The 27,501-nt window shown below is 42.9% G+C and overlaps 1 protein-coding gene across 2 annotated transcripts; it reads right to left on the bottom strand.

The window, feature by feature from the left end:
- Positions 1-555: 555 nt before the first annotated feature.
- On the bottom strand, positions 556-19,426 carry LOC306925887 (uncharacterized protein). 2 transcript variants are annotated; one of them, XM_079505035.1, is made up of 12 exons: positions 19,179-19,426; positions 16,312-16,417; positions 11,581-15,396; positions 10,878-11,134; positions 9,577-9,646; positions 8,813-8,973; positions 8,610-8,684; positions 8,218-8,349; positions 7,916-8,066; positions 5,459-5,543; positions 5,172-5,372; positions 556-3,110 (listed from the first exon to the last, which is right to left on the bottom strand). In XM_079505035.1, exons 2-12 carry the CDS (start codon positions 16,408-16,410, stop codon positions 1,720-1,722), a joined length of 6,438 nt encoding a protein of 2,145 aa, XP_079361161.1. In that variant the 5' UTR covers positions 16,411-16,417; positions 19,179-19,426; the 3' UTR covers positions 556-1,719. The 2 variants fall into 2 exon arrangements, with proteins under 2 accessions (XP_079361161.1, XP_079361160.1); XM_079505034.1 differs by having other exon boundaries at positions 11,581-16,417.
- Positions 19,427-27,501: the final 8,075 nt, after the last annotated feature.

Raw genomic sequence — 27,501 nt, forward strand, 5'->3', positions numbered from 1 at the left:
TATATGACGTCCCTATAGCAGATATGGAAATGAGGATAAGAACAGAATGAACAGGAACAAAGCATGCATCTCATATCATTGCGTACAGTACGTCTGTCTCTCTGATAGTGGCTGGTCATCATATCATGGTTATATGCTTACTTAGTAGACTGAGTCAAGCACATAAGGTCATCATGACAAACATTGGATAAGATTTTGTCCACAATTCCATGCTGTATTGATGTTGGCGCCATAAGAGAGATAGCAGGCAAATGTTGATCAAAATGAAGAAACTGATAAATGAAATGTTAGTTTCACTCTGTTGAAACTCTACAAAGAACAATCTTCAAAAGCTCTCTCTATGCAGCAGTGATGAGGTTTTAATCCTTGCCTTCACCCTAACCTCTCCCTTCATGCCTCTTTGACTTATCTGTACCTAACCTGTAGTAACTGAGTCTGGGAATGAGGAAATGCAGTGATTTACAAAGAGGAAAAGCACAAAGTTGGATATGAAGAATTGAGTGGACCCCTTAAAGATGATTAAAAAAAAATCTCACACCATAATAAAGTATATTGACATTTTATTTCAAGACCATCCATATGTCACAAGAAGTTAGGGTAAGTAAGACAAAAACATGATTAGATTTCACAAAACCAGCTTGCATGGTAATCTTAAAAGTGTAAAAGTGTAAAGTAATCTCATCAGTATCTTTCTACAGTATTATGCAATTGTTTTTTGGCAATACTCAACCAAAAACACTTCTCAGTGCAGTGCATTATAGGATCTAAAGAGTACGTAAGAAGTTTAAGAAACAAGCTTCATAATCTACATATCAGAATTCTAAGACTCAAGTTTGAAATTACTACTGGAACTTTGTGTCAAAACTGACAAAAATAAACCATACATCTACAATCTCTGGTAGGCTATCTCATAGTTTAAGGACTCAATGACTTTAAAAAATATATATTGGCTCTTTGGTATAAATAAACCTTGTAGGCCTATGTTCAACAGTGAGATGTTGGTTTCTGCTCGACAGACGGAATGCAGTATGCATGGCGACTGGTCAATCCAGGAATGATGGCAGCACATTCAAAGCTTTGGCAATTCATATAAAACAACCATACAGACATATTCAACTGTAAAATGGCTTTGGGAGAGAGAAAGTATAAACTATCATACAAAAATCTTACTGAATCAAAGTACTTACTAAGAAATAATCACCAATAATCAGACACACAAAAGGAATCAATCCCACACCTTCCTTGCAGTCCCAAATGAAAGATTTTGTTTCTCCAGAAACCAATGTTAACTAAACAATGATTGTGTTCATATGAGAAGCTTACATTGAATATAACCCATAGCTTATGCACTCATGTAACTTTAACCAGCAAAAAAGGGAATGAAAAGCAGATCTTTTTTTTTTCTTTCTCTCTTTTTCTTCAACGTGGAGCACATAGAGTAATTATGACGTAGGCCTGCGACATTCACCTGCATTTCAGCAGGATTTACAGCAAGGGATTGCTAAAAAACAAACAAAAAACAACAGCAAAATAACATTTAAATAATAATAATAATAAATAAGGCAGTTCCTGGTTTCTTGCAAGAGTTGGGCCCATATACATTTGCTAAAAAATAGTTTTTTTTATGTTTATGTAAGGCATCTCACTTGTCCCAGCCAGGTAAGGCCTAACACTTGTAACACATACTTAAAGGACCATACAGTCAAGTGTTATATGATGCTATTGTATGAATGAGGGGGCCCCATTTAGATAAATCGCAGTAGATAACATAATAACATTGTTATCTACACGGTCGCGTGGAGGCTCAAGCTCAGGGGCCCCTGGGCCTGGGCCCAACAGGCCCATTGGTTGCGTCCTCCCCTGCTCGGATGCATCCATTTCTCCTGCACTCTCAGGCTCTTCTGCAACTGCACTCTCAGGCTCGTCTGCAACCACACTTTTTTTAGGACTTCCCCTCTTTCCTGGGGCCCCACTATCGGTGGTGTCTTTTTTCGGCTGAGCACCCCGTTCTGAACCTGCCTCGAGGGGACCGGCGCCCTCTGGGTCGTCGGGCCGGGGGGGTTTGCATGGCCATCCGCGTGGCTTCTTCAGCTTGTCGGCTGACGGCTTAGGATGCTTCCATGGCCTTCCCAAAGGCTTGGGCTTCTTGTTGAGAGAGCCCTTTGGCCGTCCCATCTTACCAGGTGTCCTAGAACCTTCTGGCTTGGGCTTCTTGTTGAGAGAGCCCTTTGGCCGTCCCATCTTACCAGGTGTCCTAGAACCTTCTGGCTTGGGCTTCTTGTTGAGAGAGCCCTTTGGCCGTCCCATCTTACCAGGTGTCCTAGAACCTTCTGGCTTGGGCTTCTTGTTGAGAGAGCCCTTTGGCCGTCCCTTCTTACCAGGTGTCCTAGAACCTTCTGGCTTGGGCTTCTTCGGGCTACCTCGACCTCTCTTCTTTGCTTTCAGTTTTTTCAGTTTCTTTATTTTGTTGAGGGAGCCTTTGGGTCGACCTCGACCTCTCTTCTTAGGAGCACCAGCTTCTGACACCTCTGCTAACTCAGGAGCTCCAGCTTCTGACACGTCTGCCAACTTAGTAGAACCAGCTTCTGACACCTCTGCCAACTTAGTAGAACCAGCTTCTGACACCTCTGCCAACTTAGTAGAACTAGCTTCTGACACCTCTGCCAACTTAGTAGAACCAGCTTCTGACACCTCTGCCAACTTAGTAGAACCAGCTTCTGACACCTCTGCCAACTTAGTAGAAGACACGTCTGCCAACTTAGTAGAACTAGCTTCTGACACCTCTGCCAACTTAGTAGAACCAGCTTCTGACACCTCTGCTAACTTAGTAGAAGACACGTCTGCCAACTTAGTAGAACCAGCTTCTGACACCTCTGCCAACTTAGGAGAACTAGCTTCTGACACCTCTGCCAACTTAGTAGAACCAGCTTCTGACACCTCTGCCAACTTAGGAGAACCAGCTTCTGACACCTCTGCCAACTTAGTAGAAGACACGTGTGCCAACTTAGTAGAACCAGCTTCTGACACCTCTGCCAACTTAGTAGAACCAGCTTCTGACACCTCTGCCAACTTAGGAGAACCAGCTTCTGACACCTCTGCCATTTTTGGACCTGTCAAAGTAAAAGATTATAAAGGTTAGTTACAAACGTGGCTTTCAATCAAGTGAGGAATGTATTCTCAATGATAACATTATGGACTAGAACAGTGATTCTCAACCTTATCAAGAACCCCCAGCCAGGGACCCCCATTCTTTAACTCTGGAACTGTATGTCTCTGTATGGGACCATTTGGTTCCATTTGTACATTTGCATGAGTTCATGCTAATTTGGGCTTCCTGATGTTGTTTAAATCAGTGGTTCTCAAACATGTTCATGTCAAGGACCCCCAAATGAATTTGTAATTGTCTGCGTAACCCCATCTGAAAACATTTTGTGCCAGTCAGACCCCCTGGTAGTTGTAGTGGATCTGTTGTTGAGGGGATATACAGGTGAGCGTATTACATTTCCTTTCTACTGTCTTAAATGCACCAAGTCTCTGTGTGTACGTCTGTAATCCACATAACTCGAGAATCATTTTCCCCACCAACTTTAAATTCGACATACACGTTCCACCCCCCCGCAGGGAGTGCAGTGCCCGGTGTCGAGTCGGTCAGACCCGCGGTTGTCCAGAACCGCCCCAAAAAGGCCTCTGCCCAGGCTCTGGACAGGGCCCCTGCCCAGTGTTCTGACGTCATTCTGACGTCTGCATAGACTCCATATTTGGGCATGCCTGACAAAGAACTTAGGGCATAAAAGGGGCATTAATTTCCAACTTGCATCGTTCCAAGTAGGCCAGTGCGCAACGGGCACCGCTCTAGTAATAATAATAATCTATTTACCAAGTGTGTATGTACGTACTGTAATCCACGTAACTCGAGAACCGTTCGCCCAGATATCTCCATATATGGAGCTGGCCTGTTCTGACATCACAATGACTGTTCTGACATCTGCATAGACTCCATATTTGGGCATGCCTTTCCAACTTGCATCGTTCAAAGTAGGCCAGTGCCCAACGGGCACCGCTCTAATACCTTCTTCCATAAACTCAAGGTTCAAGGTGATTATTGTCACACCTGGAAACATTGCATACAGTGGAATTATTGTACTCAAAGCTTTCTTTTGTTTGTAAAGCACATTTGTGATTCAATTTATTATTATCATCATAATTATAACATTTCATACAGTAGTAACAAACAAATGTAAAAATACAGTAACGTAAAATAAACAAAACAATCTCAGCAGCGTACGCACTGGCGTCTGTGTCTAATTATTTCATAATAAGTGGTCCATTAGTGGTCCTCAGCTAATGATGGAGTTTGCGACCAGATGGACCCGTATAGATCTTTAACTCTTGAGTGTGTAAGGGTCCATTTGGTAAAGTTTCATTTAACTACAGAGGTGTGTGTGTGTGTGTGTGTGTGTGTGTGTGTGTGTGTGTGTGTGTGTGTGTGTGTGTGTGTGTGTGTGTGTGTGTATATATAATACACTCAGACAACACAATATTCTAAGTTTTGGGTCTGACAGGCTAATATTTACTCGTTTGCTCTTTCTTGTCTGAACCAAAAAATAGGTTTTACTCTTATGTACCTGAACGCAAGATGTGACAATAAATACAACCTTGAATCTGAATTACTTCATTTATAGAAGTCTACACAATAGAGAATGTAGAAGAATTGACGTTGCCTGTTATCTCTCCTATGGTGACAGGACAAATCCCGTCCGTGATGCTAATTGGCCCAGTCAAAATGTTTATCCACTCTATGCGCCTTGGGCTCAAATGCTGAATAAATAATGGAGCTTGATATGAACAGGGTTGAAAACCACTGATCTAGAGACAAGAGGAGATGCCACGTAAGGGAGGTCCCTGGCAGGGTCAAGCAGCTGTTCCCGTGTCATCACCCGAGGGTCAGACTGAAGGCCTATTCATAGAGGTGACCACCGAAAACTACAATACGACGCCATGTGGTCACCGCACACATGACACATCTCTGTTTTTACTAAGCACCGTTTCGGTGGTCACCTCTTCACCAAAAACTGCACTATGAATAGGCCTTAACTCGTGACGTCATGAGCCATATTACATCCCATTTTTTGGCAAAATTACAAAATTAAAAAGCCTTGGTCAACACTGACAGAAATCCAGCAGGTAATCCTTTAGGTAGGTGAGGAACTCTTCGATGTGAAGGGGCAGAGCTTGGCCCATGTCAGCCTGAGACCTGGACAGGAAAGCCTCCACCGCTTCCTGAACCGCAGTCCTGGACACGGCATCGTATGACCCCTGGAAAGGGGTGCAGGCGTTGCCCATTCGCTCGATGATCGGGCAGCGTAGGTTGCCTGGGGGGTGATAAATGGGCAGAAGTTAGAGCATGTGTGGATACTAGAGCTGATATATATGCAGTATCTACGCCAACGGTCTTCACCTTTCATCACTTGGTTGTAGTTGAGCAGCAACATCCAGAGTAGTTGGACCAGCTCATCCCATCTCTGCCACCTCTCTTCTTCACCCTGGAGATCACAGAAGAAAACACACATACCATATTATATTTGCATAAAAAATAATCTTCTCAAACATCCAATTATATGTACATCCATGTATCCATATACATATTTCAGTGACAGTGAAAAATAATCTCTTCTTTGTGATTATGTCAGGGATTAATTCTCACGGATAACCTGTGAATGGGTAATGTTCTATGCGACTTATGTCCAGCGGTGAAAGTGGGCCGTTCCGGTAAAAGATTCACGCCGTGCCGGCGGCTGCCGCTAAGAAAAGGGGGGCAGCAGCTGTCAAAATCGCATGTAAAAATAACCACAAACGCATGTCCAAGAAGCAGAGAAAGGAAGCAGCAGAGAACGGATGGGGACTACTACTGGCAGTGGAAATGGAGTGCAGGAAGCCTCAAGCTCAATGCCAAGAAAACAAAGGTAACTAGAAAAAGTGCCCTTCTGGGCACAGGTCTCCACCAGGAGGATAGGACTGTGTGAGATGTTTGGCAAAATGTTTAGGAGTATAATATAAACATGTTTTTTTGTTTTAGTTTTTTGCAACAATTTTCTTCATTTTGTTGAGGAAATGCAGAGCCAGATCACTCATAGCATCTTTGAGGATAGAATTCTGGATGAGCAGGACATGTGCAGCATTTTGAACGAAACGGGCCACTCCTGAAAACTTTGGAAGGCAATCTTAGCCAATCAGTGTAGAATCGGAGAAATCCAACAGACTCGTCTTGATCACATGACTACAGAGATCATGTGGACCGATTTGCGTGAGATTTGGATGAAATCTGTGCGACTAACATAAGCAATGTGTTTTGCAGAAATTGGCCTCATGGTGGCGCTATGACCGGCAGATGTGGAGCGATGCAGGGACAATGTTTTTCCATGGCCTCTAGGGATTGCGCATACATAAGTTGTATACAGATCGATGCAGTTATAGCTAAAACAGGAATTGGCCTGTTATAGCGCCACCGTGAGGCTGATTTGGGGAAAAGAATTGTGGCATGTCGTCCTCGGCCTAGTGGAAATGTGCGTGTATAATTTCACGGAAATTGCACACTGTGTTTGTGATTTGTGGCATTTTGTTCGAAACGGACCAATCGTGTGAGCTTTGGAAGCCAATCTTAGCCAATCAGGATGGAAGATGGGAAATGGTGCCGCTCCGTGTTGATCACATGACTATGGAGATAGTGTATAACGAATTGTGTGATGTATGGATAAAATGTGTACGAGTAATCTACATAAATGTTTTTTGCCTAAATCGGCATCATGGTGGCGCTATAACAGGCCGTTGAGGAATATTTGGGGCAGAGGTTCGTCGTTGGCATCCAGGGAGTGTGTGTGCAAAGTTTGGCATGGATCGGGCCAACGGTGCCAGAGATTAGCTGATAACGGACGGACGGAAGGACGGACGGACGGACGGACGGAAGGAAGGACACACACACGGACGGAGTGCAAAACATACTCTCTCCCCATGCCTTCGGCCTGGTGGAGACAATGACAGTCAACACAGAGGACAAAACCATTGCCACTGCTGATGGGACGGTGCTCGATACAGTCGATGACTTCAAATACCTTTTGCTTCAACAGAAAAGGACCTGATAGAAGGTCCGGAGAGCACTTGTCTGGAATGCCTTGCATGGGATGAGGAGTGTGTGGAAATCAGACATGGGAGAAGACCTTAAACTTCATAGCTACAGTATAGAGTCAGTACTGCTGTATGGGGCTGAGACATGGACACAGCACACCAGGAAAGAGCCCTGGATGGAGTCTATACAAGAATGTTATGAATGGCACTAGGTGACACATGGACGGACCGCATCAGAAATGTGGACCTCTATGGGGACTTACCACGGGTCACAGACAAAGTCAGAGAGAGAAGGATGAGGCTGGCAGGGCACTGGGTCAGGCACCCAGAACTTGAGGCAAGTAAATTGACTCTATGGGAACCAACTCAGGGTAAAGTCAGAAGGGGAAAGAAGCACACCACCTCAACACTGTAGAGCTCAAGAACCTGATGTTAGATAGGAAAGTGTGGAGGACAGCGATCCAGGAGTCCTGAGTTGGTGTTGGCTAGACCACACTCTTGCAGTAACTAACTAACTAATTACCTTCCATGTACCGTAACAAAATACATATTTACCTATATCCATATGTTATTCATAAACACTATATTGTATATTATCTATACTTTACTTCTATGTTACTGTCCATATATTTATTCATGAGAACATACTGTGTGCTCATATGTGTGTAATTAACCAACGTAATAGAGACAAATGACTCAAAATGGCAACCTGGCAAAACAAAAGGATTGTGAGTTCTGATAAGACAGAATGGCCTCCTACTAAGACTGTGTGTGGTCCCATGATAATATTCACCATAGCTGGAAGAGTGCAGTTCTTCATGAAGTGAAGCAGAAGGCTGAGCGACATAGGCAGACGGGTTTTCACTCGGCAGGAGTAGTCCAGCAGACGTTCCAACAGCTTACATCTCAGCAGCTTACTCTGCAGGCTCTCCAACAGGAGCATCCTACAGTACATACAGCCATAGGCACAAAGAGAGAGAGAGCTAGAGTGAAATTCTGGATCTGTAAGGGCAAGGGCACAATTGATGATATGGCATAACTTCTCTTAATTCAATGTTGACATGTATGCACGCACGCACACACACACACACACACCTGTGCACTCGAAAAGGGACGATGCTGATGAGATCTTGGAAGAGTTCCTGTGCCACCTTGGCAGAGCAGAGTGTTGGAGAACGGTCCACTTCGAGGGCCAGAGCAAGCATCTTTTGGAAGATGCACACCATCCTGCAAGTGACAAAGAATAATCATATTGTAATAATCTGGACCTCGATCACAGGTATTCAGCCATGGGAGTAGGAGGGGAGGATGGACACGCAACACTGCTTAGCATAGGCATACTGACTTCAATAGTGAGACCACAGTAAAATATAGCTATGTCGTGTTGCCCAATAGCCAGCTACCACTACTGGACAACAGAAATAAGTCATCAAACAAATAAAAGATTAGTCAAAGAAATTGTTTTAAATATATCACAAGGTAGTTACCTGATATGTTCATCTCTGCTGTCTCCATCTATCGTTGACTTCTCGATGGCAGCAAAGAGCCATTTAATGACATCTCTGGAGAAGAAACGCACATTATTCCCTACTTGTGTCACAGGCTCACAGCAGGTAAAACAAAACCTTCACGTCTCTTCATTTTGAATCTTCTGTGATTTTTCACATTTAATTTTCTCCTCCAAACTCACCTGACATGAGAGAACTTGAAATCACACGACAGGGTCGCCTTAACTATAGACTGGTTGAGACCAGAGCGACTGAGTTTGGCTTGAAAGTCATCCTCCATAGTTTGTACCACGTACTCCAGGAACATGCGCACGATGACACAGCGCTGGCTCTTGGCACCGTTCTGATGGGAGAGCAAGGAAGGAACAAACGTATCTTTATTATCTCTGGGAACCCAATTTACACTGCAAAATCCTCAGTCAATTTAACTCTGAGCAGTGTTGATTTTGACAGCAAGTTTTGATTTAGTCTGATTGAGTCTTTTGAATAAAATTGCATTTAGTTTTAGTCATATTTTTGTCATCTGAAATACCGACTAAGTCGACTAAATACCATAATATTTTAGTCAACTAAATCTACAGTTTGTTTAGTCGACTAAAATCTGATTTATACAAAAAAGAAAAAATAGCAGATCTAAAAATAGATCCAATAGATCCAAAAAATAGCAGATCTACAACCTCTGTACCCAAATGCCTATTATTGCCTGCTGTGCTATGACCCAAAAAATCTGGGTACTTTTTTGTTAAATATTAACTAATTTGTGTTGTTGTAGCCTACTTTCTTTCAGCCAACGTGCCAACTGATAAAATACAGTTCAGTGCACTAGATTATTAACAGACGGTGAAACATTTGATTATTATATACGTTGAACGAATACTGATGTCCAAATTGAGCATGCATGCCCATCCCATAGTCATGTCCTCAAATGTAATGTCACAAGTCGAACCTGATTTGCCATGACTGAAGTCAGCAGCTCCCAGTCCCACGGAACAGTGGTTGTATTGGCCATGTGGTGTCTGGAATGGGAAAAGCAGAGTTAGTCTTTGACCTCCGACGTTGTGAACTTTAACCCATTTAGAGCTGAGGACGATTCTACAAATGCCTTCTAAATCCTGACAGTTTTCTGAAAAACCCATGTTTCTATGTCAGTGGTTCTCAAACATTTTCATGTCAAGGACCCCCAAATATTATATGTAATTGGCCGCCGACCCCCATCTGAAAATATGTTGTTCCAGGGACCTCCCAGAAGCAAAAAATTGAGTTAAAAATGTTCGCTCTGAAAGAATATATATTCAAAGGTGGGCGCCACATTTTCACAATAAAAAAAAAAAGCAGATCTACAAGCTCGTAGCGCGGCACTCGGTGCCGCGCTATGAGCTTGTAGATCTGCTATTTTTCAATAGCTAAAGTAGAAGATAATGCTTTAAAACACCAAAAGGGGTTCCCGCCCAGAATGGGTTAAAGAGTAGAACAGACAGAGAGGAAGGAGATGAGGAGCATGAAAAGGAAAGGAAGCTGCTCATTCATATCTACCCTCTTCACAAAAGGAAAGGAAGCTGCTCATTCATATCTACCCTCTTCACAAAAGGAAAGGAAGCTGCTCATTCATATCTACCCTCTTCACAACAGGGAGGAAACAATCGATCGATTCTCTTTTTTTAAATCCATAATTGTAGCGATTATCCCATTTAAACCCGGAAAGCATCCGTGTAAAACTCTTATGCTGCGTTCCGTTCACACGGGCAGATGTAAAGATACAGTCTACCATTTGTTCTCATTGGAAGCCAGCGACATGAAGATGCAAAGATGCATCTGACGTTTGTAAAGGTGGTTACACACACTGGATGCGTTTTTCGGAAAACCGATGGAGAAACACCGCTAAAAATCCGAAAGTCGCGCCCGGTGTGTACGGACCTTAACTGCTGCAAAAGCTACGAAGCTACAAATTGAAGCTGAGCTGGGTTCAACTTCTAAATGCAAAGCTACAAAGCTACAACTGTATAGCTGCAATGACACGCGTCGCTACGGACGCACGCTTGATGACGCCAACGACCGTGTGAGCAACAGATTCTACAAAGCGACAAATTATGCTGTGATCTTTGCATCTTGTACATTTGCTATTTTGATTTTTGAAAAATCTTGTCTCTTCTGGGGGTCCCTGGCAAAAAATAAATAGAATTGTCAGATGGGGGTCCGTGCATATAATTTTGGGGGGCACCCCAGCTACTTGGCACCGCACTGCCTCACCTCTGTGACCTCATCAACAGACTGTAGGCCTGCACACACAGGTGATGTGGCTGCCTGGGCTCCAGCAGGATTCCCCGGAGCAGGTGTGAGGTGATGTCCCGTGGAGGGTGCACGCCGGGCAGGAGCAGGTCGGACAGGAACTGCAGGGTGCCCAGCGGGAAGTTCTCCTCGATCGTGCTGTAGACCACGCTCAGGCTCTGCCGGCACAACTCCTCGGAAGCGCCCTGCTCCTTCTCCTCCTCCTCCTCCTCAGCAGCCTACAATTCACAATTTAGGCATTTAGCGGACGCTCTTAATCCAGAGCGATTTACAGTAAGCAAGAACAACACATGGCAATACGTCAAATACATAACAAATAGTCATCAAGAATCATAGGGAAGCTAAGAACCTAGCATCTGTCTAACAGTAGCAAATCTGTACAGTAAGGCTATGAGTATAGTTATCTAAATTACATAGGTTGTGCCTTTGCATACGCCTGTAAGGTCGTCGAGGCTAGTGCAAGTGCTACGGCAAGTGCTACGGCAAGTGCCTGTACGCGAATGCAAGTGTATTACAGGGTATTTGGTTAATACCAGTGGTGGAAAGTATTTCTACATTGCAGCATTGATACTTTTACTTAAGAAAAACATTTGAGTACTTTTTCCACCACTGGTTAATAATGTGTATCAGAGAGAAGGTTTCAGAAAAGGAACATGTCACTAACCAAGCTTCGAGCACGTCCTCCCATGATCTTCCTGAGAGCGAGTGGGCAAACGAAATGTCTGTCTACAACAAGCTTTCGTTCCACACGATTTTCTCCTCCATCACGACACCCCTCTTGCATCTCCAAATGTACTGGCCTGGCAGGCCCTAGAGCAGCACCTGGCGCCCCAGTTTCACATCCCTCATTCGAGTCCTCCATCCTGGGCACCGACAAGGGAGGATCACTAAGAGCGATGCTGGTCAGACAGTCTGAGACGTTCTTCACCAGACCCAACTCAGCAGGCTCACTGTCAGGTATGTCTGCGGAGTAGGCGACACCGTTTCTCTTAACCCCGTCACAAGGAAATGATGTACTTGTGCTGGGCTTCGAGTTAGGACCAGGAGGACGCTGGGAAATGGGAAAGTCCAAACCCAGCAAAAGGAGTTGTGGGTCAGAGGGGTTTTGCACCAAGTTTGGTGTAGCTTCTGGTGGCTGGTCCATTCCCACCTGTTGGACTCCAGAATCAATGGCAGGCGTAGAGCGGATGGAGTGGCTGAGATCTCTTTGTTCACACAGAAGGGGAGACATTTCAGATGTCTTTGCTTCTAGAGATGGTAGGGGAGACATTTCAGAGGTCTGTATTTCTTGAGGTGGTAGGGGAGATATTTCAGAGTTCTGTACTGCTTGGGATGGCAGAGGAGACATCTCAGAAGTCTGTACTTCTTGAGATGGTAGGGGTGATGTTTCAGAAGTCTGTACTTGTTCTTCATACGGTAGAGGAGACATTTCAGAGGTCTGTACTTCTTGAGATAGACAGGGAGACATTTCAGAAGTCTGTGCTTCTTGAGATAGACAGGGAGACATTTCGGAGGTCTTTGCTTCTAGAGATGGTAGGGGAGACATCTCAGAGGTCTGTGCTTCTTGAGACAGACAGGGAGACATCTCAGAAGTCTGTACTTCTTGAGATGGTAGGGAAGATGTTTCAGAAGTCTGTACTTGTTCTTGAGACAGACAGGGAGACATCTCAAAGGTCTGTATTTGTTCTTGAGATGGTAGGGGAGACGTTTCAGAAGTCTGTACTTGTTCTTCACACGGTAGGGGAGACATCTCAGAGGTCTGTACTTCTTCTTGAGATAAGCAGGGAGACATCTTAGAGGTCTGTACTTGTTCTTGAGATGGTAGGGGAGACGTTTCAGAAGTCTGTACTTGTTTTTCATACAGTAGAGGAGACATTTCAGAGGTCTGTGCTTCTTGAGACAGACAGAGAGACATCTCAGATGTCTGTGCTTCTGGTAGGAGAGACATCTCAGAAGTCTGTACTTCTTGAGATGGTAGGGGAGATGTTTCAGAAGTCTGTACTTGTTCTTGAGACAGACAGGGAGACGTTTCAAATGTCTGTACTTTATCTTGAGATGGTAGGGGAGACGTGTCAGAAGTCTGTACTTCTTCTTGAGGTGGTAGAGGAGACATTTTAGAGGTCTGTACTGCTTGAGATGGTAGAGGACACATCTCAGAACTCTGCGCTAGTTCTTGAGACAGACAGGGAGACATCTCAGAGGTCTGTACTTCTTGAGATGGTAGGGGAGACATCTCAGAGGTCTGTACTTCTTGAGATGGTAGGGGAGACATCTCAGAGGTCTGTACTTCTTGAGATGGTAGGAAATACATCTCAGAGGTCTGTACTTCTTCTAGAGATGGTAGGAGAGACATCTCAAAGTTCTGTACGTCTTCTAGAGATGGTAGGAGAGACATCTCAAAGGTATGTACTTCTTCTAGAGATGATAGGGGAGACATCTCAAAGGTCTGTACTTCTTGAGATGGTAGGAGAGACATCTCAAAGGTATGTACTTCTTCTAGAGATGATAGGGGAGACATCTCAGAAGTGTGTACTTCTTCTTGAGATAAATAGGGAGACATCTCAGAGGTCTGTAGTTCTTGAGGTGGTAGGAGAGAAATCTCAGAGTTATGTGCTTGTTCTTGAAACAGACAGGGAAACATCTCAGATGTCTGTACTTCTAGAGATGGTAGGGGAGATGTCTCAGAGGTCTGTACTTCTTCTTGTGGTGGTAGGGGAGACATTTCAGAAATCTGTATTTCTCGAGGTGGTAGGGGAGATGTCTCAGAGGTCTGTACTTGTTCGTGGGATGTAAGGGGAGACATCTCAATGGTCTGTGCTTCTTTAGACAGACAGGGAGACATATCAGAAGTCTGTACTTCTTGAGATGGTAGGGGAGACATTTCAGACGTCTGTAGTTCTTCTAGAGATTGTAGGGGAGACATGTCAGAAGTCTGTACTTCTTCTTGAGATGGTACGGGAGACATCTCAGAGGTCTGTACTTCTTGAGATGGTAGGGGAGACATCTCAGAGGTCTGTACTTCTTCTTGAGATAAATATGGAGACATCTCAGAGGTCTGTACTTCTTGAGATGGTAGGGGAGACATCTCAGAGGTCTGTACTTCTTCTTGAGATAAATAGGGAGACATCTCAGAGGTCTGTACTTCTTGAGATGGTAGGGGAGACATCTCAGAGGTCTGTACTTCTTCTTGAGATAAATAGGGAGACATCTCAGAGGTCTGTACTTCTTGAGATGGTAGGGGAGACATCTCAGAGGTCTGTACTTCTTCTTGAGATAAGCAGGGAGACATTTCAGAGGTCTGTACTTCTTGAGAAAGACAGGGAGACGTCTCAGAAGTCTGTACTTCTTCTAGCGATGGTAGGAGAGACATCTCAGAAGTCTGTACTTCTTGAGACAGACAGGGAGACGTTTCAGAGGTCTTTTCTTCTAGAGATGGTAGGGGAGACATTTCAGAGGTCTGTATGTATTGAGGTGGTAGGGGAGATATTTCAAAGGTCTGTACTGCTTGAGATGGCAGAGGAGACATCTCAGAGGTCTGTACTTCTGGTATGAGAGACATCTCAGAAGTCTGTACTTCTTGAGATGGTAGGGGAGATGTTTCAGAGGTCTGTACTTCTAAAGATGGTAGAAGAGACGCCTCAGAGGTCTGTACTTCTTGAGGTGGTAGGGGAGAGATCTCAGAGGTCTGTATTTCTAGAAATGGTAGGGGAGACATCTCAGAGGTCTTTGCTTTTTCTTGAGATGATAGACGAGAGGTCTTTGCGTTTTCTTGAGATGATAGAGGAGATACTTCAGAGGTCTGTACTTCTTCTTGAGACAGACAGGGAGATGTCTCCAAAGTCTGTACTTGTTCTTCACATGGTAGGAGAGACATCTCAGAAGTCTGTACTTCTTGAGGTGGTAGGGGAGACATTTCAGAGGTCTGTACTTGTTCTAGAGATGGCAGGAGAGACATCTCCGAGGTCTGTACTTCTTGAGGGACTTGTATTTCAGAGGGGACGAGTGTGGTCGAACTGAAGCCACTAGCCTCTACCTCATGGCAACCGTGATCCCTTGAGAATACGGAACAGTGGGGGCTTTGCAAAGTGACGTCATCTACTGGTGACTGTGTGCTTCCTGACTCCTCAATATTTTTGCGTGCTAATCTCCTTTTTTTCATATACCGGTACCACCGGTGGTTTTTTGGTCTTTTTATCCTTGATCGACCCATTTGTGATGTTGCCATCAAGTCAATCACTTTAGCTGGAAGAGGCCCTTTAGGATATGTGACTTGTATTTCAGAGCGGACGAGTGTGGTCGAACTGAAGCCACTAGCCTCTGCCTCATGGCAACTGTGATCGCTTGAGAATACGGAACAGTGGGGGCTTTGCAAAGTGACGTCATCTACTGGTGACTGTGTGCTTCCTGGCTCCTCAATATTGTCTACGCGTCTTCTTTTCCGAGGAGTTTCAACCACCTCTATCAACTTGTATGCCATTCTCTTTTCATTTCCAATAACTTTGACAGCAACACTGGAATTCCGTGTTTGGCGGATTAGATTTCTGTCTGCTATTCTCTTCTTCTCTCTACTCCTCACAAACCACCGGTGGTTTTTTCCTCGTTTTCTCCTCGTTCGACCCATTTGTGATGTTGCCATCGAGTCAATCACTTTAGCTGGAAGAGGCCCTTTAGGATCTGTGACTTGTATTTCAGAGGGGACGAGTGTGGTCGAACTGAAGCTACTAGCCTCTGATTGCCTGACTGATGTTCTTGTTTTCTTTGTCTTCTTATTGATCTTCTCTTTCTGTTCGTCTTCTTTATCTTCTAATTTAACAATTCTACCGTCTAATTGTTCAGGGTACCATGACAGCTCACTTATGAAAATAGGCGTTGATGCTTTCAGTTTTCCAATGTGGGCATTGGATAAGGCCAACCTCTTCAGTTTTAAAATTGGCGAGTGCTTGCATTTCTGTGCAACCTCGTGACCTAACAAACAAGTCAAACTATCTAGTAAAAAGACCTTCTTTGCAACAGTGTTACTCCTTGTTGCGCGTTCCATTTTAAAACATTTGATTGATCTTCTCCTCCTGTTTTCAATAACTCTATCTGCCACAGCAGAATTCTGTGTTTCACATCTTTCGTGTTCCATTTTTGGATATTTGCCTGCTAGTCTTTCTGTTAATTGTCTTTCGCGGTCTGACAAGTCAGTCAAACAGTCTAGTAAATGTTCCTGCTTTGGTTCTTCTTTGACTGTAACACTGGAATTCCATGTTTTACGTTTCTTCACTGTTAGATTGTTGTCTGCTATTCTATTTGTGTTTTCAATAACTCTATCTGCAACACTGGAATGCCGTCTTTTGCGATCCGACAACTGAGTCAAACAATCTAAATCGTACTGCTTTGGTTCTTCTTTGACTGCAACACTGGAATTCTGTGTTTGGAGTTTTGCTATTCTCTTTCTTCTACGATGGTTTTGTTTTCCCTTCCTTGATCTCCTTCCCCTGGAAGAGGCCATTTAGGATCTGTGAAGTCAGTCGAAACCAGGAGAGACAGTTAGTTAGGCTTTCAGTGCAAACCAAAACATGTTCACTGTAATGTTTCCCAAACAGTGGGTCGGGACCCATTTGTTGAGATTGGGACTCAGAAGGCATTCCAATGACTAGAAGTCACATCTGCAATTCTTATGAGTCACGACTCAAGTAAAAATCCCACTTTTACTACATTAAAGATATATATATATATATATATATATATATATTTCAAAAAAATTAAAGTAACATAATGGTATACAATTTAAAACAAACAAACAAATCTAAGACACCCCATGAATAAAAACAATAATAATTAAGAAGTAGTGAAAATAGCGAGATCTACAAGATCGCAACGCAGCGACGCACTACTGCGCTTGTAGATCTACTATTTTCACTAGTTTGGGTCCTCCTGGGGCAAACGTTTTTTTGGGTCTTTTGGGTCTCGACCTGAAGAGTTTGGGAAACCACTGCTTGCTGTAATGTACATGTAATCACTGAGCAAACTAGACACAGTACACAGTGAAACAGAGAACACAAGACACCTGAGCAAAAGCCTTGTTGTCAGTTGCTCCACCATGCCCCCCTTGGCCTATTATAGCGCCACCATGCGGCTGATTTGAAAAATCAGCCGCATGGCTGATTTGAAAAATCAGCCTCATGGTGGAGCTATAACAGGCAGAGTCATGTCTTTACCTACAACTGCACTGAGGTCAAGGAAAAAAACGTCTGGCTGCATTTTTCAAATCTGCCTTTTAGAGCGCCACTACAGGAGGCCAACTTATGTGAAACACATGTTCTGTTTCTTTGTGATGCTGTCATGCTCATTGCATGGTATCACGGCGTGGTACAAAGCTGCTACTTTTACACACACTTCAATTTGAGACTTTTTTACTTTTGTATATTATTTATTAAATACGGTCGTCCCAAAATGACTTCAAAAGATTGCTGCTATTGGTTTTTAAAAAAAGCTTCATACCCTATACATATAACATGTATATAACGATGCAATGTGACATAGCTCTGTTTAGTGTTTACACAATGTACCCCCTGTACAATGTACCCCCTGTACAATGTACCCCCTCCAAACTGATTATGTAAACGTGCGTTTTCTCATAGATTCCCCCCTAGATTCACGAGGCACCAAGTAGGCTACCCAAATCCAATGGTTACTTGCATAACAGGTTTAACCGGGCTGTGAGGCTTCTGCTCCTCCGGCAACACTAGATTGGCTGCCCCATTCGCACCTTTTACCAAGCTACAAAATCTGCTGACTCGTACTACATTCAATTCAATTCAAGGGGCTTTATTGGCATGAGAAAACATATGTTTACATTGCCAAAGCAGAAGGCACAATACAACAATACAGCAATACAATCAAAACAAAAATGATGTACATTTGAAAGTTTGAATCTTCAATAGATCAATCAACTACATATCAACGGTCCATGTGTGACCTGTTAAGTACTGTCTGTTAGGTAGGCATAGATAAGCTACTGCCAGATGCCCTGAAGCAGTCCAAAACATGACTTGCAGCAACACTGCACGCGCACGTGTGTGTGTGCGCGTTCACTTGCTATAAGTGACAAAGTCACAAGTTGACACTGATGACTGAACCAGTAGGCTAGATTATCAACACAGTAATACAGCACTGTAAGTCTTTGTCTATTGGCTGCTACTTCTATTATCACTCAATACCAAGCAACGCACAACCACAACAACAAACGTCCCTGACCTGGTGGAGACCTGTGCTCCAAGGAGCATTATTCCAAGATATCATTATGGTAAATTATGGTTATGGGTACATCACATGTATATGCAATTCTATCCTAGCCTATTTGGAAAGACAAAAGACAAGTAGAGTTCACTGACAACAAACTGGCAGCAGCTGCAGTACTTTTTAGTGGGGCTTTCCTCTTTAAAAGACGCAACCATGTAATATTGTAAATACCTAAATAGGACATCAATATTTGTAGCCTATTTATATTAATTTACACAGCAAATTGCATTTCATAGGGCAATGATGAAAATAAAATGACTTGGTTTCTTCTTCTTATCTAGGGGTTTTGAGTAGGCTAGCCTGATTGTGAAAGCCATACTATGGGCTGTCGTGAGTCTCGTGACGTAGTCTGTCTGAGACTGCCTAAGAGATACGAGAGACTCTCGTAGTATTTGATCGATTCTGACATTTTCAATCTACCGTAGGACTCTGAACATGTACAAAATATAAGGTGCTTAGTTTACCCTGATGCCCCAAATGTTAGAGAGGCCTACGGGGTGCGTGTGTATGTATTAGCCCGTACATTTCAAAAAAGAAGTGTTGATTCTGTCGGAAGTTCCCAATGGCGGGGTAGTGAGCAGAGTGCAGACGCTCAACGTAAACTGTAAACGAGGAGGGGGAAATGGCGTTCGGCCACAAACGGGACTAAAACACTACTTTATTGAAAACTACGGACTTATACATTGCACAAGCACCCCGTAGGCCTCTCTAACATTTGGGGCATCAGGGAAAGCACCTTATATTTTGCATTCGTACATATTTCGGAGCCCTAAAGATCTCAGCTCGTGTCCGTCCTCCGCCCCTCTCAGTCAGGATTGAAAAAGTCAGAATCGATAAACGAGCGTCCGTCTAAATGATTAGTCGTGACGTGTAGTTAGCCCGGCAAACAGAAATAATAAGCAAATTAATAATAATCAGCCCACTTCAGTTAAACATATAGTTACTGAAAACAAGAGGTTCCAGACGTTAACTTACCAGGCTTCAGGTGAATGGTGTAAACTCGAGTACCCCCTGCACCTCCGTCACTCCTTGAAAACTAACGGCCTCGTTATTATCTATTAAAAAGCAGTATTATCTTCTCAACCAAAATTACAGTAAATTATGCCGTCCATTTCTAAAGCCTGACCATGAGGATGTTTCTTTCTCCGAGGATCAGAAGGTATAACGTAGTCATAAGAACTTAACCGGAGTTAGTTGCGGTGTAACTAACTTCCGTGGTGTCACAACTGCTGTCGCAAGCACCTCCGGTACAAAGTCTACTGCTCTGAGTTTCGAGTTTCGACTGTTTGGTCAAAAGAAACATTAACATGAGAAAAGAAAGAATGCAAGAATGCAATGACTTCCGGGATTCTGCAGCTTGGTCTTTGTTTGTGCAATTTGCAAACGTCGTCGCTAGAGGTCACTGGTGGTGTTTAGAAGTAAGTTGTTCCAGTTGATTGATTGAAAATTGTGTGATCAGTTTGCAGTGTTGGGTACAGTTCAAGGAAAGCACAGGCCAATACAAAATCTGCTATTAAAGAGGATAAAAAACCAGAAAAAGTAATAAGACTTGTTTACATAAGGAACCTCCATTTTCAATTCATCAAAACATTTAAAGACATCTATGACTTCTATGCAAAAAATAAATCATCATCAGTTAAGAAAAAAAGGGAAATGTGTAGGCCTACAGTATAGAAATAAGGGGTGTTACTTTTTTACATGGGCCATTTTTAATTGCAAAGTAAAGAAGTAAGTGGATTCTAGGCTGAACATATTTCAGTCTCTCATATTAATCGTCCTGTTAATCGGAATAGCCTACTAACTGGGTTAAGTATTGGTGAGAGTTGTTTACAGATTAATTGCACATTCACAGTTCTTGATTAAATAATGCACATAAACTGAAATAACAACACGCAAAAAAACAAAACTCTTCATTGATCAGTGGTACATCACCACTGAACTGAAAATGTAGTTGACCTCTGACCAGTGGCGTGCACAGACATTTAGAGGGGCAGGTGCTCAAGTGGAAAAAAAGGGCACTTTGTGCAGCGCGTGGAACCGGCCGGTTGCCTTAATAGTGTGAGATTTATAGATTGTGGGGCCTAAATAATATATTAGAAGCTTTTTATCAAGAATTGATCAATGTTACCATGGTCCACATACTGTACAGTGTAACTGTACAAAATAAGAAAAAAGTGTTTTTTTTTTGTTTGTTTTTCGAAAGGGCACATTGCCAAAAGGGCAGGGGGTGCTCTAGCACCCCCTAGTGTCTATCTGTGCACGCCACTGCCTCTGACATCCATCGTGGTGCGTGGAGTCGTGGACAGGTTGTCTGTTTCTTCCAGAGTGTCATATGGGTGCTGACCTCTGCCCATTCCATGTGGGATGTGATGGTTCTATATGACAATAATGATCCATAATATCATTAATGTGACAAATGACACATGACATCCATTCAAATGCTTAAGGTCATAGTGGCCCAAAACACATTGCAGCAGGACTGGAGAAGGGTGCATTCGCAGAAAACAGCAAAAATGTGTTATTAGTATTAGTAGCCTATTATTTTATTTTTGTTATATTTTTTTAAATGTTTTGCAGAGACAAAGGACACTTCTTCACCACTTTTCAACCTATTCATGTAATTGCATGGTCCTCACTAACGTTCTTGATAAAATACCATACAGGCTCATTTTTTTACTCAGTCTGTGTCTCATATAGGAGGGCTGTGGGCAGTTCAGAAACCTGTCCACCAGTGACATCATCATTAGGCAGATTTGTTTGACAACAACAACATTAAAAAATATATATATTTGGATTTGTATTAGCGTGAGAACGATGGCTTCCATTTTCACATTGCAACTTTTCAGGAATAGAAAGCCCAGTTACTATTAGCTTGGATTCCCCATCGATGATGTCAGTGGTGGACGGGTTTCTGAACTGCCCACAGCCCTCCTATGAGACACAGACTGAGTAGGAAAAATTCTTTGTTAAATTTCATGATCATTAGGACGAATTATATGAAGATAGGTTGAAAAGTGGTGAAGTGGTCCTTTAAGTTGAATCAATTCTATCTGTAGGAGAGCAGTCAGCCAAGACGAAACCGCAAGTTAGCCTACACCAAAACTGCCTCAGTAAAAGTAGGCAAGCCATGAAAGGACATTATTTAACATACCAGCCCTTCCTGTTTTCTTCCAAGTGCAAAGGCAGCATGGATGGATGGATGGATGGATGGATGGATGGATGGATGGATGGATGCAGTGGCAAAAGCTGCTTCCCATTGATGAGCTGTGTGGTGAGTCTCGTGACAAGGCTGGGGTGGAAAGTAACTTAGTATATGTACTTAAGTAATGTACTTGAGTTCAATTTTGAGGTATTTTTTTTACTTTATTCCAAATTCCAATACTTTTACTCCACTATACATCTCAGAGGCAAATATTGTACTTTTACTCCACTACATTTATTGAAAACTTTAGTTACTACTAGCTACTTTTAGAAATGTAGAGTTTGATTATTATATCTATTATTATATATTTGAAAATAGCCGCTCTACAAGCTCACATTGCATTGCATCGCGACACATTGTGAGCTTGTAGATCTGCTTTTTTCAAAAGATTTTTATAGGCCTACATTTTAAAACTTGAAATGGGACATTCTGTCCCATGAGTACATTTCAATGCCGATACTTTTGTACTTTTACTCAAGTAAATGTAGAATTCCGGACTTTTACTTGTAACGGAGTATTTCTACATTACAGTATTGATACTTTTACTTAAGTAAAACAAGCAAGTACATTTTCCAACACTGGATGCGTGTCAGTGTATGCACCGAAAATAGCAGATCTACACTGGCAGACACGCAGCTAAGTATAGCCAAGGTTTAACATGTTTGGTAAGGGGTGGGTAAGGACACCACTAGTAGTAACATCATGGAAAACGCTGCAATACAATTGAAGACTATAGCTGCATTATGACACAACCATTCTATTATGCAACATACATTGTTACTGTATGTGCCAAATTGCATGTGATTTGATGAAAGATGATGTTAACCATGGGCTGTTTTGTCCATAAAATGGACACATTTGAGGTTTGATGAAACCTGTTGCTTTTATTAGGACTGTTTTTGATCTTCTTGGGGTTAGTGTTGTATTTTTTCTTTTTTTATTGTTGAACTTGGTTACACTGTTGAGAGGCTCTAACAAGAATTGCATTGCCTGCAATGCAGTGCATGTGACAACAATGTGACAACAATAAACAAAAAACTTTGAACCTTGAACCTGACACCTATTCAGCATTATGACGGGTGGATTAAAGCATTACAAAGAAATGAGGACAAATGGACCTGTGTGTGTGTGTGTGTGTGTGTGTGTGTGTGTGTGTGTGTGTGTGTGTGTGTGTGTGTGTGTGTGTGTGTGTGTGTGTGTGTGTGTGCGTGCGTGCGTGCGTGCGTGCGTGCGTGCGTGCGTGCGTGCGTGCGTGCGCATGTGTGCGCGCGCATGTGTGCGTGTGTGACGTGTGTGATAAATAGAATCTGAATCTAAATCATGAACATGTTTATGGGGGAGCAGTTGGGATTAATTTGTAGCTATTATTGGCATGTGTGTGTGCACGATTCTCTGCCCTGAAGTGTTATGGGTCTGAATTTTAGCAAAGAGAAAGGAGACCAATTTGATTCCATCAACGAAGCATGTTTGCTTTGGAAAAACTGTTGCCTTTTCTTGGCATAGCGCCATAGTCTATAATTAAAAGCTGGTCCGTGCTATGATTTGGAGTAGAAATAGCATTGGGTTCTGGCACAGAATTTCATGCATTTCAACTTGTAGAAGACAAGTGAATAGGTAAATGAGATGGAATGCACAGGAACACATCAACACACACAGCTAATAGGTGTGTAATTTGACTTGAACTGACTTCAACCAAGCCAGTGTCACAAAAGTGTAATCAAAAACATTTATAGCCTACTCACAACATCTAATCCAAATCTAATCAGGTTTGACCAATGTTTCCCTTTGTTTCATTTTCTTCCACTTTTTCCAGAACAAGGCCAAGGACAAATACGAACATTTGAACTTTGAAAAACCCTTCTTCACTAATAGGTGTGTAATGTGACTTCAGAAGAAATTGTCACAGAAATGTAATAAAAACATTTATAGGGCTACTCAAAACATATAATCCAAATCTAATCAGATTTGACCAATCGTTCCACTTTTTCAACATCTTTCCCTTTTCGTTTCATTTTCTTTCTACTTTTTCATGCAGGACAAATGATAGCACAAACATTTAAGCTTTTAAAAACCTTCTTCACTGCTTTGAAACCTATTTTCTGAACCAAATGCTTAGTGGCCTAAAAATGTCAAATCACCTTGCAAAACATTGAACACTGTTCAGGTGGTTAGGCACAGTTCCACTCTTGTTTCAAAACTCTAAACACATTCTCATTCACTGAAAACATTTTTGCTCTGTGATGCACTGATGTTGCAAATATTTTGTTTGTCAGTGTCTGTCTACTGTCTATGTCCTGGTTTGGGGCAATTTTAACTTTAACCATAAAAAGGTATAGTGCATTTATATAGCGCCTTCATCCAAGGCGCTTTACATAGACACATTCACCCATTCACCCATTCACCCATTCACACACAGATGGCGGGGGAAACCATGCAAGGCACCAACCTGCTCATCGGGAGCAATTAGGGGTTCAGAGTCTTGCTCAAGGACACTTCGACACTATAACTCAACCATGGTGTCCAGATGGACCAGATGGACCATGCACACACCAAATAGTGTCCAGTGCCTAATCACGGTTCTAATGATTGTGTTCAACTTGCAGGGTGTGGATCAGCGTTATATGGTAATGCTCTAATGTCACATCTCATTCTTACAGAATAGCAACAGTAGAATAACATTAACGTCAGAGGAGAAAAAAATATCTGACTTCAATTAGGCATAGAGGCAATGATGTAGTGTTTTTATTTTTCTTTATTTAATTTTTTTTACAAAATACGCATTGCAACACTGTCTCCAGGAATGACATTTTAGGGAGGCAAAATGCCAGACGAGTACAGGTGAGACAAAGACAGAAATTTGTATTCCTATATGAGTGAGGGTCGCGACTCGCGTTACGGAACGGACAAGCCCCTGAATGGCCAAGCAACTCGCTGCCCACTATTGTTTTCTGTTTTGGTGTTTTTCTTCTCTCCCTCTCTCTTGTCAGTCAGTGTTTTCCAAGGGGAAACAAGGTTCATTTGGGGAGGCAGCCACATCCCTTGCTGTAGGGTTCAAGTGCATGGTTAATTGAGCCACAAAATGACACTACTAAACACTGTGTGCATCATGCATGTAGGAGCGTACGTGCCGTGCATGCATGTGTGCGTGCATGTGTGCATATGTGGGTGCATGCCTGCGTGTTTAGCTTCAGTTTGTCTGCAATGATATCAAATCAGAACACCACACGGTCACCAAACTTCATATATTATATCTCTAACACAGTATTTGACATAATTTGAGGCAATTTGGTTGACAAAGATCAAGGTCGGCTATGCACACCTCTAGTGTACACATGATGCTATCCTCTCACTGACATCACTGCACCACTGCAAAAGTAATGGTTTTCAAAGGGCTGAACATTGCAAATCTGCTGCCATGCGTAAGGATTAGTTACTATTCACTTCACGATTCTGTGTGGAATTGCAACCAAAAAACGGGAATTGAATTGATTGAGTGAAAAAAATGTATGAACAGATTGCAGAATGGGTACAGTCCAAGGAAGGTACAGGTCAATACAAAAACCACTAAGACTTAGGTTCAGGGTGCTCCATTTTCAATTCATCAAACAGATGAATGAGAACAGTGTATCTAAAATAAAATAAATCCTTTCTCTAACTTTCTTTTCTGAATCCGTACAACACGGCTCTGTGAGAATAGACTGGAACACCACGTGCAGTCTGACAATCAACAAGAGCCTGAAGCAAAGTTGGGCCCCGCTTAGGGAACTATTGATCTCACAATGCAAAAACTTTAAAATGAGCATTCATTGATCGTTTCTGAAACAGTGTACATTTGTTTTCTAGCTGTATGGGCTATAGTTCACAGGAACGTGGAAGACAACAGCTCTGAGCTCTGCTTTCAATATATTCCATCTGTCATGCCTTTAGCTGAAACCCCAGAGGGATTTGTCTGTGCGGGCTATAGGGGACAGCAGCACGCTCAGGCCTGTGATATCAATATAGGACCTATTGGATGAAAAGGTGGTACAGTAGTAGGTCCTCATGAGTCATGACCCTGGAAGCTATAGTTGCAACTTGCAGGGTAACAAAGGCCTCTTACAACAGTACAGTCTGTATCCACAGACTGTGGGAGCTGGAAATGATTATTCTACCCCGGGTGGAATTGTATGAGACTTGGTATGTCCTTTGACCTGTACCGCTATAGACAAGCCCTGTATACATTAAGTCACATTATTAAGTGCAGCACGACACCACAGCATTGATTGCCTAGCTGGCCTACAGCCAGGGCTCCGCTCCGTGCAGGCAGGGGTGTGCAACTTTGACCAGAGGGCCACTATATTTCCACACTCACTCCAGAGGGCCAAATTGCATATTACTGTTGTAGCAAAAATAGCCGTTCTACAAGCTCAAAACGCGCCGCACTGAGACGCCTTGCCATATTTGAATTGAAATCCTGAATAATGTTTTGCTATTATTGAATTGGAATCCTGAAAAGTAACATTTTTATTTAATTTCAAATGCATTTAGTTATAGTTACCGGTATGTTAACTTTATGAACTAAATACAAATACGTTGGACATAAAAAAAAGACAATAACATTTTAATACTAGTGATTAGCTGACATCAATAATTATTATCCTGAGGGCCGCAATAAGTGATGGTGGGGGCCGGCAGTTGCCCATATCCATATATGGTCTATAGCTATATGAGGATTTACAACGAGGGAGGCACACGATGCACCTGTACTTTTCCGCACGGCGCCACAGACTCTGATATTCGAGCATAGAGGTTTCATAATATCACCAGTGTTTCCTTCTTAGTAACACTGTAGGGTGCGGTTCGCCGGTAATACTGTTTACCTTGTTGACACCGACTCCTTTTTGTTTTCTTGCATAAGCTTGGGCGTGACATGGGGTGGACAACTATATAGCTCTTGTTTTATACGTGCCTGTGTGGTATACTGTGACACTTTGTGTTTTTTGTTCGGCATAGTATACTATCTATTGTATACAAAAATGAATCTGCCATCCTGACTGAATCTGTAATCCTGACTGGGGGGGGATAGGGTCATTCCACACGGGAGGTGACCACAGTGTTTTGCATTGGATGTGGGCAGAACCTGGAAGGCAGTGAAGCAAGCACAGGAGTGGTGGAGACATGAACATTTAGATGTTTAGAATACCAGGCGTGCAGCGGCAAACCAGCTAGGAGGGAGTTGCAGTGGCTTTGATAAGGAGCGGAGAACACTCCTTGGTGAGCTTGTTAAGTGCAAACCTTCAGGACAGAGTCGTTGCTTTAATGTGTGCCTTGGCTGACAGCTGACTCTTTGCCAGGTTCTGGTACACGGTGCTGTTGATGGAAAGTGAAAGATCCTTGTAGGGGTACAGGACTTTCCATGGAAAAAAGAGATGCTCAGTTTTGTCTACATTGAGCTTGAGGTGATGGGAAAACAACAAGAGATGTCAGCCAGGCATGAAACAATGCACTCTTCAACCTATGTGGCAAAAACAGTTACAGTACAAGTGTAATCAGCAACAGCAATCTGGGAACCCAAAAAAAGGGAAAACCTTTCCTTTGAATTTACCTCTAGGTAAAAAAACATCACAGGAAATGGCCCGTTTGCTCCGACTTAGGCTCTCTTTTTCTGGTGTTGCACGACTGTTGACGTCCGTCTCGAGAGACTAGCATGACAGTGATAGGAGTGCTTGTGAGACATTCGATCAAGGCAATGGTGCAAAGGGGAGGGGGCTAGACCCATGTGAAGGCCCATACATGCATGGTCTATGTAAGACCCGTGGGCATACAACAGTGCAGAGGGGAGACATATTTGTTGCGTTATGTCAGTCAAATTTGCCATCCATCCGCCTGCGGACTGAGCTCAACCCTGCGTGCATTCAGCGTATACAGTATACTATATACGTTTGTCAAAATTACCCATGGCGACCTTTGTCAACGGTAGGGACAGTGGTCCCTCTTTCTTCAAGAAAGAGTATAGTTGGAAGTGACATGCATCGACGTGGGTTGATTAGAACAACATTAACACGGAAATAGCACAAGACGCTCGTATACATAGCGACACTGAACGCCAACATGACA

The sequence above is a fragment of the Electrona antarctica genome (assembly GCF_951216825.1).
Source record: "Electrona antarctica genome assembly, chromosome: 1".
Lineage (NCBI taxonomy): Eukaryota > Metazoa > Chordata > Actinopteri > Myctophiformes > Myctophidae > Electrona > Electrona antarctica.

What these genes read in the sequence shown, in the direction of transcription:
- LOC306925887 (XM_079505034.1), bottom strand. Translation starts at nt 16,410, where the DNA reads ATGGCCTCTTCCAGGGGAAGGAGATCAAGGAAGGGAAAACAAAACCAT. An exon ending in CTGTTGATGAGGTCACAGAG is followed by an intron (nt 9,647 to 10,877) that starts GTGAGGCAGTGC and finishes TTCCCATTCCAG; the next exon opens with ACACCACATGGCCAATACAA. An exon ending in CTTCAGTCATGGCAAATCAG is followed by an intron (nt 8,974 to 9,576) that starts GTTCGACTTGTG and finishes CTCTCCCATCAG; the next exon opens with AACGGTGCCAAGAGCCAGCG.